The following is a 14,338-nucleotide window of genomic DNA, read 5'->3' as shown; positions in this document are numbered from 1 at the left end:
GTTTTCAATAAGAAAACCGAAACCCACCCGAACTGAACCGACTTAGTTCCTACTTAACTATTTAAATATAATCTATTTAAATATATATTTCAATTTTAAATTAAATCGACCTAGTCTATTTAAATATATATTTTGATTTTAATTTAAATATATTTTATATTTAAAACTGTTAAATAAAGATATTTCAGTTTTACATAAAAACTGAAATATCTGACAACCCAAACTTGCACCACATAGGCACATGGGCCATGGGGGGCATGGATGAACTTAGAGCCAAAACCGACCCAAACCGACCCAACCTGACTCAAATCGACCAGGTCAGTTTTGCTTAACACTGGGTCGGTTTCAGTTTCCATCTCAAGTAACCCGACCAGGTCGGGTCGGTTGGAAAAACCTCAGTAAACTGACCCAACCCGACCCGTGAACAACCCTACCAACTTCTGAGAAACTTGGGAGTGTCGGGAAATGCATACCGAATTTGTTGGTGAGCACAACTCGCAGGTCGTCTCCTGGACCTCAGTCAGATCGGCAAGCCCTCGAGGGAGGTCGCTCCTCACGTCGAGGTCACATTGGCCAGTGACGAGGTGCTAAAGGTCAGCCCTAGATGAGGTTCTCCTAGCCGACCTAAGTTGTGGTCGAAGTTGCTAGGTCGGAGTGAAGACGAATCGCGATTTGGGACTCCAAGTAATTGCTTAGGTAGTTCCATGTGTCATCTAGCTGTTCCAAGATACCATGTGTCACGATGTGACTGTTGGGCCAAATCCACCCTCATCAGTAAGCATGCTTATTATTGTGCTTTTATTAGTCATCTCTGGATAATAGATTCTAGTACTTCCAATCATATGACGGGAGCAACATGTGGTCAATCATCTTATCCTCTTCCTTCTAACAAACACATTATTACAGTTAATGGTGAAAATCTTGACATTGTTGGCTTTACTAATCTCACCTTATCTACAACTTTTTGAACATGGTCACACTGTCACCTTCTCACATGATGATTGTTTGATACAAAACCAACACACTAGGGAGGTGTAGGGGAAGGGGCGTAGATTCGGACGGCTATTTTCTTTGGAATTTGAGAAGGGAGATACTTCTCCAACAACTAGTTCATGTTTATTTTCTACTACTTTATCTTGTAATAATGATTGCAACATTGACACCGTTGGTTAGGCCATTCTTTTGCAAAGAAACTTGATTTACTTATTTCATCTAGATGTTTACCATTATTTTTTTTTGTTTCCAAGAAAATGGATGGAACTTGCATGTCATGTTGCTTGTAAAATTCATGTTTTACCATTTCTTATTTCTACAACTCATGCTTATGCACCATTTCAATTAGTGCATATTGATGTTTGGTTGTCTCTAGTATTTTTCAAGATGGGTTTTAGTTATTTCATAACATTTATTGATGATTTCACTCATTATACATGGATATACTTTCTTTGAAAGAAATTAGATGCCTTTGCTATGTTTAAACTTTTTCATGTTAGAGTGACCACACAATTTAAAACCACCATTTGTACCCTCCGTTCAAACTCAAGGGGAGAGTATATTGATGGGCAGTTCTAGGCCTATCTTCAACAACATGGTATATAGTTTTAGAAGTCTTGTCTTGGCACCCCCAACAAAATGAGGTTGTTGAACACAAAAATGACCATATCCCAAGTGTTGTTAGAACTCTCCTTGATTCTCATGCTCCTACAACCTTTTGGGTGGAGGCGGCCATCACTACTGTACATTTCACCAATCTTCTTCCATTATTTATTCTTGATAATGTATCCCCACATCAGTCTTTGTTTAAGACTCCTCCTAACTTTTCTATGCTTCATGTGTTTGATCGCATCTATTTTGTTCATCTTCCTCCTCATGAGTGCACTAAATTGTCTATGCAATATGTTTTATGTGTCTTCTTGGGATATAGTTCTAACCATATAAGGGATCTATCTATCTATCTATACACACACACACACACACACACACACACTAAAAGACAACAGTCTAGAAATTTTCTCATTTTTTATTTTTTTATTCCATGTCATTTTTTAAACAACCAATTAGATGCTCTACTTCCCCAAAAAAATTACCTAAAATATCTCTCTCTCTCTTTCTCTCTCCCCCCTGTACATTTCACCAATCTTCTTCCATTATCTATTCTTGATAATGTAACCCCACATCAGTCTTTGTTTAAGACTCCTCCCAACTTTTCTATGCTTCATGTGTTTGATCGCTTCTATTTTGTTCATCTTCCTTTCCATGAGTGCACTAAGGGATATAGTTCTAACCATATAAGGGATCTATCTATCTATCTATACACACACACACACACAAACACACACACACACACACACACACACACTAAAAGACAACAGTCTAGAAATTTTCTCATTTTTTATTTTTTTATTCCATGTCATTTTTTAAACAACCAATTAGATGCTCTACTTCCCCAAAAAAATTACCTAAAATATCTCTCTCTCTCTTTCTCTCTCCCCCCTGTACATTTCACCAATCTTCTTCCATTATCTATTCTTGATAATGTAACCCCACATCAGTCTTTGTTTAAGACTCCTCCCAACTTTTCTATGCTTCATGTGTTTGATCGCTTCTATTTTGTTCATCTTCCTTTCCATGAGTGCACTAAGGGATATAGTTCTAACCATATAAGGGATCTATCTATCTATCTATACACACACACACACACACACACACACTAAAAGACAACAGTCTAGAATTTTTCTCATTTTTTCTCATTTTTTTATCTTTTTATTCCATGTCATTTTTGAAACAACCAATTAGATGCTCTACTTCCCCAAAAAAATTACCTAAAATATCTCTCTCTCTTTCTCTCTCCTCCACGAGTTCCTAATAACCTAAATAATATCCTCTCCTAAAATTTTTCCTAAACTACTTCCCCCACTTTCTCCTAAATTATCTCTAATTTAGTAGAGAGTTTCTCTCTTAAATTATCTCTAATTTCTATTTATCCTCTCCCCATTTTTTTATCTATATCTATCTAATGAAATTTTGAAATAAAAAATTTAAAAACTATTTAAATATTCTAACAAAATTATATAATAACTTAAAATATTTATTAAAAACATAAAAATATAATTATAATAAATTTAATAATATTCATATTATTAATAATTTTATATTTTTACAAAATCCATTACGAAATTATGTACTAACAATAGAAATTACAGTTTTTTGGATTATTCAATTTAAATGTTATTCAAATAATAAAAATGTAACATTAAAAAAATAAAACATTGTTTAAATATTTCAACAACTAAATATCTTAAATAACAAAATATTAAAAATAGCTAAATAATTGTGTAACAAAATATTTAACATTATATAATAACTTTAAAATAAATAAAATTCAAATAACAAAAAAACTTATATATTATTTAAATATTTAAATAACTAAATATTTCAACAAATGAAATATTTAACATAACTAGATTTTAAATAGTTAAAGTGATGAAATTATGTAATAAATTTAAAGAATTTCTTAAAACTACAAAAATAATTATAATGTAATATTCAAATAAATAATAATTTAATATATTGAAAAATTAATAACGAAATTAGGTAATAATGTTATAAATTATATTTTTATGGATTATTAAATTCAATATGTAATTAATGTTTTAAAATTTAAAATGATATTATTTAAATAACTAACATTGTAAATAACTAATTTCACATTACCCAAGACTTGATTATGATACTACACTAAGTAGTGGACCGGGTTGCCTTTGATGTGCCAATCAATGAGATCCATCATTGGTAAAAACTATTTGGGCATGTTGGGGCAGTTTGGGAAATTACTTGAGCGGTTGATCATAGTGATAGGATCGACCCCTTTGTTTGACAAAGTGAATAGGCTTTGCACTTCCTTTGATGAAAACCTAAACTACCGGTAATGGATTTCATTTGTGTTTAAAATATGGTTTTGAAAAATATATTTACATATTATTATACTACTATTTTGTGAAAATGTTTGCAAAATGTTTTAATCTCGGGATCCATTTAGGCAAAGAGTGTAACACTGTGTCTTGCAGTCAGGGGAGAAGAGGTCCTTCCCTATGGGTAGTGTTCTGATGGTTATGGGTTGAGAGGTCAATTCTAAGAGATCATTACAAGGCTGATTACCTGATGGGCTTTATCTCACATAAGTCCATTATCCTTGGGTCTTCATAGGGTGGTTGAATCCAATGATCATTTAGGTGTAAATGTTGGGCCCAGGCTGAGCCCAAGATGATTGAGTCAGGGGTTCACCACTCTGGGCAGTGAATTTGGCCTAACCTCTTTTCAAGATGGAGCTAAACCATATGGACTTGTGTGAGACTTTTGTAGGGTCCTATGCCATAAAATATCAGGCCCAAAGTGTCCATGCAACGCTTAGGGATGCGATCCATTGGAGGTAATGGGCCTAAGACCCATTTTTAATGTGATTAGTTAAGTGATCATGAACCGGGCATGGATCTGGGTATGGAGCACTTATCCTCTTAAGGGGGTAATTCTTATCTATTAAAAGTGTCGATATCCAAATTAGATTTGGATAATATCCTAATTAGATTAGGGTGCTCCATATAAGGGGATTAAGAGGAAGGGGGCGAATAGAACTTGTTCTCTTCACTCTCTTGCTCTCTCCTCTTCTCTCCTAGAAACTCTATCATGGCCTAGGCATTGCAAGAATTAATTTTTATTAGTTTTCCCACTGTGTTTTTGCAAGAAAAATGTTGGGGAAATCAGGCTCACAAATCCCATTTGATCTAAGAAAGTTGGATAGCAGTTTTGTTGAATCAACTTTTCTTGTACATTGTGCCATCTTTAGTTAGAGGCTAGTTTTGGGACTGATATTGGGCGTGAACTACCACTCTAGGAGATACGATTTGTGGTCTCCATATTATATTTGATTAGTTTTAATTTAAGTTTCAAATCTGGTCCAGTTTAGTGCATGATCGCTCTAGAAATTTTAGATTTCAAAATCTCCGGGAAACTGGTTCCCGGGTTGGGTTAGAAAATTTTTGAAATTCAGCCAGCCATTAAACCTGGTTCGGCTATCCATATTCTGGATTCTAACCCATCCAACAAGTGCATATTTTTGGTTGATTCTCTTATCTCATGGAAATGCAAAAAGTGACAAACTATTTCCAAGTTGTCAACTGAAGCAAAATATAGGGCCATATCCTCAGTATGAAGTGAGATTATCTGGACCTATCCACTTTTGCATGATTTGAATGTTACTCAATCCTCTCATGTTCTTTTGTTGTCTACCAATTTAAGTACAATCAAGATTTCTTCTAATCTTGTCTTCCATGAAAGGATGAAGCACATTGAGGTGGATTGCCATTTTACATGGGATCTCCTCTTCTGGCCATATTTCACTGGCTCATGTATCATCTAATCTTCAATTGGCAGATATTTTCGCAATGTCTATGACTAGGACCCAACATTCCTTTCTCATGGACAAACTGATGCTGGTGCCCCTTCATTAGTTTGAGGGGGAGTGTAGAGATAGTGATAGTGAGAGCTGAATAATAATTTTACTTTCTTATTGTATCAGTAATTTTCTATTATTTATTTCTTGTACATAACATATTGTACTATATGGAAAGAAGTGTCAATTTACATTCTTCAATATAAATAGTTCTTTCTTGGTGTGGTCGCCCTAATGAGACACACCCCAAATCTGTTGTGTCCTCTCTTGCACGAACTGCACTGACAATATATAGGCTTGTTTTCTAATTGAGCCGAGCTCAAGCCTAGTGAAGCTTGGCTTGTGAGCCTGATTGAGCCTTATATATAATATGATAAATAATTTTTATTATACATACATACATATATATATATATATATATCATAAATAATTTTTATTATATATAATAATATTTTTATTTTTAATGTATAATAATAAATAATTTTTATAAGTCTTATTTTTGTATGTAAAATAAAATCACTTTTTATATGTATATTTTTTATTTTTTAATTATATGTATAATTATAAGTATTATATATAATATTTTTATTTTTATATCTATGATAATAAATAATTTTTATAATTCTTAATTTTGTGTATGTAAAATAAAAAATTATTTTTATATGTATAATTTTTATTTTTTATAGGAAATTGGCTCACAATCGTGCTTGAGCTAAACCGAGCTTGAATTTGCGAGCTTTTGAGCTGAGTTGAATTCGAGCTCAAGTCTCTAGCTTGAATTGAGCTCAAGCTCTAGCTCAAGCCTGACATTGTTTTAGTGAGTCGAGCTCAAATAGCTAGGTACTTGGCTTGGTTTGACTTGAACCACCCTTAATTTTTGTACACAAAATGGAATAATACATTAACTCACCATGTCCTTCATGCCACAACAAAATGGAGTAGGTTAAACATAGAAATAAGACTTTATTAGATAAGATCAATGTTATCTCACTCAAATCTAGGAACATAGTTTTGAGAAGAAGTTTTATATACTACTGTATGCATTTTAAATAAAGTTCTAATTAAGATAAATAGCTTGACACACCATGAAATATGGATTAATAAAAAAACCATATTTAAGTGATATTAAAATTTAGAGGGCTAGTGCATATGTAGGAATCCCAAATAAGCAAAGAAGAAAGTTATATAACAAGAGTCTTAGGTGTACATTTATAGGATACAATGAAAATAACAAAGGGTATAGATTTATTAATCATAAATCTGATGGAACAATTGAATTAATAGAAAGTAGAGATGTTGTATCCCTAAAAGGCCAAGTTGAGGATAATAAAGAATTGCCTAGCTTGAAAGATAGGTTTCATATACTAATGATACTCTAAATAGAATTTAAAGAGAAAGGTTCCCCTCCTTAAGATTAAAAGACTACTATACTTACTTGAATGGGGAATCTCTTGATGATCCAAACCACTCATTTATCAAAAAAAAAAAAAACTTGATGATCCAAGACTTTGAAGATGCTATAGAAGCATTTGATGAAAGGAAATGGTGTGAAGCTATAAAAAAGAATTAGACATAATAAATAAAAATCAGGTTTAGGAATTAGTTAGTTTACCCAAAAATAGAAAATCTATCGGATGTAAATGGATACTGAAAAAAAAACTCAATGTTGATGAACTTGTAGAAAAATATTAAGTAAGGCTTGTAGAAAAAGGCTACACCCAAGTGGAAGGGATTGGTTATGTAAAAACTTAGCATGTGTTTGGAACCATGGGCGTTTATTGAATAAACACTACCGCATAGGTGCCACTTCAACATTTCCCCCATTATGTGAATCCGTACGCATAGGGACTTGCAAAAGTAGACTTCAGTTTATGTGTGCGCCTACCATTGGGGGAAGCTTCATTTTAGCGCCTAAGGGCGCTATTTTGCTGATGTGAATCCGTACGCATAGGGACATGTAGGCATTTATTCACTATTTTGCTGATGTGGCGCCTAATGGCGCATAAATGTCAATAAACATGTTCATCATTGCTTTTCTCAGTTTTCCAAACAAATCAAGAACAAAATGTTTAGTCAATAAACATCCACGATTCTAAACACATACTTATTCTCCATTTGGCAAGTTCACCTCTATTAGAATCTTAATGTTTGGTTGCTTTTTTAGACTTAGAATAATGCCAACTAGATGTTAAAACAAATTTCTTTAATTTAATGGAAAGTTGAATATAAAAATGTATATGAGTCAACCCAAAGGTTATACAATAGAAGAAGAAGAAAATAAAAGTATATAAATTAAAGAAATCATTGTATGATTGAAAATAATCCTCTAGAATGTGGTACCATTGCTTGTTTGACCAAGTGGTCTAGTGTTTAATCCTTATTACCTTCCCATTACAATTAACTAAATTTCAATATAAGGTGTAGGTGGACCTGTGCTTGTCATGCTTAAAGCTCAATGTGCTGTTCATGTGAGGGAGAATGTTAGAGAATAAAAACCAATTAGAGACCTCACCTAATAGTTTAAGCTTTATAGGTTTAATGGTTTCTTGACATTTTCCTCATCTAATTTGAGCAATTTAGAGTTCCTCCTGGAGAATAACTCCGGGGTATGTCTTTGATGGTTTATGTGATTGTAATTTGTGAGAGCCCTAAGCCTTCCAAATCTTTCCTTGTAGGTCTTGACAGCAATTGAAAATTTCAAGTATAAATTGCCAAATGTGTAAGGTCTAAGCTCAAGGGATTGACAGTTCTAGTTTTAGGGCATGTTTGGGAGTGCTTATGTTAAAAATAAGTGCTTATTCGAATAAGCATTTGTTTGCATTTGGCACCTAGCCTTTTCAAGTGTTTATTTTAAAAAATAAGCACTTATTTTATATTGGGCGTTAGTGGTCTTTTTCTCCAATAAGCACTTAAATAAGCAATTGTGACTCTTTTGTCCCTCATTTTCTTTCAAATTTTCAAAATATCCAATCCAACGTGAATAAATAAATGTACTTTGATAGAAGTGCTTTTATGAAAGCACTTTTATGCTTTCATAAAAGTACTTTGATAATAGTGCTTCTGTAAAAATACTATAAAAGTGTTTTTATGTAAAAGTACTTTCCTAAAAGTACTTTCACAAAAATGCTTTCATAAAAATACTTTACTTTTATAAAAGTACTTTTATAATAGTACCTTTATAAAAGGGTATAATTGGTGTTCAAAAAATTTACTGAGGACAATTCTGAGAGAACAAATTTGAATAAATGCTTATTAAAATAAACACTTATTTTTCAAACACCAATAAATGCTTAACTAATGGTGTGATCCCCACCCAAATAAATACTTATTTTGAATAAATACTTATTTTTAAGCATTCTCAAACATGACCGATTGAAGTTGCCGGTGGTTTGCGTATTGAGACAAACACAAGATTTTGATAAAACTCAAATAGTTGGCCTATGAATCAAAGTATTAATTAGAACCGTCGAACAAGTAGCTAGGATTTTCATGCCGAGGTCCACATATGATATCACTTGCAATTGATGGGACTAACCACAGATTCTTCCAGGTTGGTGTCTCAAGATAATGATAATGAGAAACATATCGGATTCTCCTCACAACACCTTAGAATTAGATGCATCAGGAGAGAGAGGATGCACTTGCCTCTGTTTTTTGCCCGTGGAGACTTTCTGTTTCTACTCCATATTCTGAGTTTCTTTTAAGGCAGGAAAACAGAGAAACATACAGTCTTACTGTCGGAGTGGAACCTTACCTCCTAGCACGTACGCCTACCAGTCTGTGCATCACCATTTCAGTAAATATCCTTGGACTGAAGTGTAATGTGGAAAGGATTCCTTTTTCTTTTTCTTACTTTTTTCTTTTCATTTTCCGGTAGCCAACCCCTAGATCTGATAACCACTTTAAGGTAGAGCTGGAAATGGTGTCTCTTTGTCCTCTCTCATGTTCAAAATCTAATCCCTCCCCTTTGAGAAGACACTAGTTCAAATCCGCAGAAGTACGTACAGGCTCTCTGTGTGAGATCAAATCAGCCCCATATCTCCGAATGATAATAATAGAAATGATGATATTATCATTTGGAGATGTTCTCCATAGACAATCGTAAAACATTGTGGGGTGCAATCTTGTGGGGGACGGATTTGAACTCGTGGTGGATGATAGCGGGCGGTCTCGCATGTGTACGTGCCACCACTAATCTTGTGGGGGCCAGAGCATCATCACATGTACCCTAAAATCAAATCAAATAAAATCCAAATCTCTCACAATGTAAAGATGTAAAGGGCAGCCCAATGTATGAAATTTCCACCACTATATAGAGAGAGGTTGTTTTCAAAATTAATATATAAATATTTAGTAAGTTGATTTTGAGTGTTGATTCTTTTATGAGGGCCATAGGTTCAAGATTCATTGAAATTAGTTTTAAGTCATTCAATGATTCACTGATAATATATTTGGGTCCTTTTTATGGTAATGGTGTATAATATTGAGTTAGATTTGAATCCAAATATCAATGGGTATCAAATGTGGATGTAGTTTAACTTAAGGGTGCAAGTTGGGTGGATTGGGTCAGGTTTATGGTCAATCCAGGGCTGACCCTAAGATTTGGACTTAAGGCGAGAGTCTGAGGTTAAGCTTGATCTTTTCAATTTGAATCAAGTCCATACGGTAATTTAATGCATTTGGGTTGGTCAATAAATTCGTTTTAAAATTACACACACATACACATATATATCTGCAATTATATATACAAATGTACATATATGTAAATATGCATGCAAAATTTACATATATATATATATATATACATATGTATGCATGAATATGTATAATTGGACCGAGCTCGAGCCTGATTTAAGCTAAGGATTAGGTCCAGGGCCTCCAGGCTCATCCCAAAAAATAAAAATACCTGACTTCATAGGCCTGAACTCAACTCGAGAACCGAAAATACAAATTCAACCCGTATAGAATTTCAATCTGAGCCCACCCAAGTTGCACCCCTACTTTAATTACAACACTAACATGAGAAATAATGTTATTTCCCTAAACTATCTTGGATAAGAAGCAGAGAACTGCTCACAAGTTATGCCCACAGATTGTGCGACCTCATAGGCCCAATAATTACCAGACACCACTCAACGCTGAAGATTGAGAGCTACTTTAGAGTTTAGGGTTTATTTTTTTCTAGTTTGAACTCATGAAGTTGTTTAAACTAAACCATCAAGAGACATGACCGTGTGACGACTCAACTCAAGCATAGTTAGCCAAAGAGATAATGACAGAAATATGGGTGTCCATACCTATCTAAATCTATATATTAGGGAGCTTCTAAATGAGTTAGTAGCAAGAAATTAATCCATTAGGTTTATCTTCAGCAACTCCTGACCTATTGGCAATGATGTGATCTGTCCATGAAGAAGATCTAACTTAGATCTCTTTGGCACTTAGAGAAGTGCAGAAGTTAAAAGATTTGAGTTGTACAACTGGTATCTTCTTCTGCCATTACCTTTTGTCGTGGCATAGCAGAATGTATGATTCCGCTTTCACATTGCAAGAATTTGGCCATAACGTTTTATGCTCATTAAGCTAATAAAATTTGTATAGGCTGTATTTACTTGGGTGGGTATGGAATGTTAACAAAGAATTGACATTGTAAAAGACAGTTATCCTAAGAAAATATGGGTTTGTTAATAATTAATCGGTTGCTAAGAAGATGTAACAAAAGGAAAATTATCCAACTTTAGAGTGAAAATAGCACAAAATAAACTTGTGCCCGTTTACAAGATTAATCATTTTACTTGTAGTCTGAAATGAAATCATGGGTTTTAGTGGAGAAGCTTTGATTTCATAAAATTCTCAGACCATCATCATCACAATGTCGGGCTTATGGTGCCATATCCAAGCCTGTTTGATGGTTGCTATTAAACATTAAAGATTCCTTAAAAGATGGGTTTTACAATCTATTATTTTCCCCTTATTTTTTTTTTCGTATGCCAAAATATTAGTGGAGAAGCTTTGTGCACTCATTGAACTCAGTCTCCTTCTAGTTAGTTTCACTTTTGTTTGGTTGCACAAAAAAAAAAAAAAAGAATTAAAATAAATGGGTTCCTTGGAAAATGATTCATATTCTAGTTTTCTTGGTGTTTTATTTAACCTAGAAAAGAAGTTTGTAAATTTGGGAAATATGTGACTGAAATTGTGAACATGAATCTCCGTTGGGAAAATGACTTACAGAACATCAGAAAGAAAATTATTTTCCTAAAAGTAAAACTCTTATTTCTTAAAAAAGCACCCATGCGTTTTTCACTTTGAGAGCTAGACATCTGGCCACACATGGGGAACATCTCCCTGTGGATTAGTTGAATCTGATAGCTATTTTACTGACTGTGGGATCAAACATTTTGTTCTACAACAGGCATATAAATACAAGTGATAGAATGAATGCTTGTGGGTCATATACAGCTATCAAATTCAGCGAATCCTTTCTCGAATCTATCATACATGAACCAGAGATATTTCCAATATACAGCTGAATGCCCTGTTCTCACTTCTCAGAGTGTTCATCTGATCTCACCATGCATACCCGATTAGCAAGTTGGGGTCCAAACCCGATAATAATTGGGTCTAACTTAGATCTATAAGATCCAATAATAATAATAATAATCGGGTCCAATAGTATATGTACATGGAAATTGACATTTATATGATGGGTAGCTACTTTTCACCTAATCATTTGCTTTATAGGTAGGTACCCAGTTATCTATATATATATATATGATGGATCAATCTCTGAACCACTTCTTCAATCAAATTCGAACCCAAACCCGACAAGACTAGGAGCCAAAGCATATAATGTGGTTCTCGACCAGACCTGTTGCACCCATGTGTGTAACTGTAAGTAGTAACTAGTACAAACTCAACATCCTTTGTTTGTAGCTAGCTAGTGATGAATGTACGTAAGCAAGCTCCTACTCGTACAAGATGATTTGGTTTTGAGGATGCATCTTATCAATATATATCGTCCTATCAACGCCGCATATGTCAGCTGCAGGAGTCAGTACAAGAACCGAGTCCAGCTCCAATTAACTCATGACAGTAGGCTCAATGATTGAAACTGGCCGGCTAACTTTGGTTGGGGCCTCCCCACTGTTTTTCACCCAGCTTCAACCTGCACAAACCCAGTTCTTCCACACCCTACACTAATATCTAATAAATAAGATATCTATATATACATATAGTATGGAGACCCAATTCTGGATTTCCCTTTCTTTTTCTCCAATCAAGACCCTACTCTCCATGAATAACATGACTGTTGTACAGTGGTGACACTACTTGAGAGAAAAATTGATGAATGAAAGGGAGAGTTGGGGGGCAAAAGCAAGCATCCACGGGTGATGAACAGGGAGATGTGTTTGGGGAAAGATGAGGTGCACCTCAATAATTAGTGAGTCTTTGGGATGAGATAATGGAAAAAGCATAAAGTATGTGAGGTTGATAACTCAGAAGCACATGCCAAACTAGCAAGCAAAGGGGGTCCTTTTTTTTTTCTTTCCTTCTCTGCTTCCCCCACTATCAGTGGTCCGGCCCTCCTTATCTTATCAGATTCAACTCCCTCCCTTTCTTTTCATGCATCACTAATTAAACTCGGTTACATCATACTTTAACCTTTTTCTCGATTAAGATTAAGCAAGTTGAGTTGGGGGAGAGGGGGTCTATTACCAAACACCCTCCTCCACTCCAATGATTCCAAGGAAACTACTCATTTACTCAAGTCTCATACCTTACCTTGCCAACTCATCTTAAAGTCTACTCAATCCTTCTTCTCCATCCTCTATATAACTCGTACAGAGGAAGAGCTGTTCTGAAACAAGTTAGCCCTTCTATAGTTGTATGATTCTATATACCCCTACTCCCAAGTCCGACCCAAACAGAGATACATATAGACAACACAAATTGATGCCATCTTCACAAGGCACCACACCAAAGAGAACACCCTCGAATCCATGCCCACCCATGGAAACTCATGGGGTCATGTCTCTGCTCCGACAGATGTCCAGCGACAAGCGATCAAAGTCGCTCTTTGGCATGTTCAAGCTCTTCCCTCAACTGAGCTCTGGATGCAAAATGGCGACACTACTGGGTCGACCCCGGAAGGCTCTACTCACTAACAAGGCCACAATCGGGACTCTCTTCGGGTATCGTAAAGGGAGACTGAGCTTGGCTATACAGGAGGACCCCAGGTGTGTGCCCATGTTTGTGATAGAACTACCCATCCTCACGAGTGCATTCCACAAGGAGATGGCCACGGGCTTAGTGAGGATCGCCCTGGAGAGCGAGACAAAGACTTCCAAGAAGAAACTATTGGAGGAGTTTGTGTGGGCGGTGTACTGTAATGGCCGGAAAACGGGATACTCCATTAGGAGGAAGGTGAGATCAGAGGATGAGCTCCATGTGATGCAACACTTGCGAGGAGTCTCCATGGGAGCTGGGGTTCTTCCTTGCCCATCTGAGAAAGAATCCGCCGATGGGGAGTTGACATATATGAGGGCTCGCTTCGAGAGGGTGGTCGGGTCCAAAGACTCTGAAGCTTTGTACATGATAAACCCCGGTGGTTGTACAGACGGCCCAGAATTAAGCATCTTCTTTGTAAGAGTTCAGTGAATTGAAATTCATGTTCATTATGTTGTATGTACATTGTTTGCAAAGCTTCAAGGCTACTCGATCCCCATAAACCATAACTCTCTCTCTCTCTCTCTCTCTCTCTCTCTCTCTCTCTCTTTTCAAGCTTTTGTTTTCTTGTTCGATCGATTTCGTCAGTATCTGTGATGACAACAACTTAAAAAGCTTCAATTCAAAACTTCATTTCCCATGGCTAAATCCGTTCCGTTTAGC

The 14,338-nt window shown here is 35.3% G+C and overlaps 1 protein-coding gene across 1 annotated transcript; it reads left to right on the top strand.

Moving 5' to 3' along the window:
* The first annotated feature begins 13,184 nt into the window (after positions 1–13,184).
* Positions 13,185–14,178, top strand: LOC104605585 (protein MIZU-KUSSEI 1-like). The gene has a single exon (XM_010270410.3). It carries the CDS (start codon positions 13,337–13,339, stop codon positions 14,105–14,107), a length of 771 nt encoding a protein of 256 aa, XP_010268712.1. The 5' UTR covers positions 13,185–13,336; the 3' UTR covers positions 14,108–14,178.
* The last annotated feature ends 160 nt before the right edge of the window (positions 14,179–14,338 follow it).

Source organism: Nelumbo nucifera, chromosome 1, assembly GCF_055504915.1.
Source record: "Nelumbo nucifera cultivar China Antique chromosome 1, China Antique-T2T, whole genome shotgun sequence".
NCBI lineage: Eukaryota > Viridiplantae > Streptophyta > Magnoliopsida > Proteales > Nelumbonaceae > Nelumbo > Nelumbo nucifera.
This window is presented reverse-complemented; position numbering and strand designations above follow the sequence as displayed.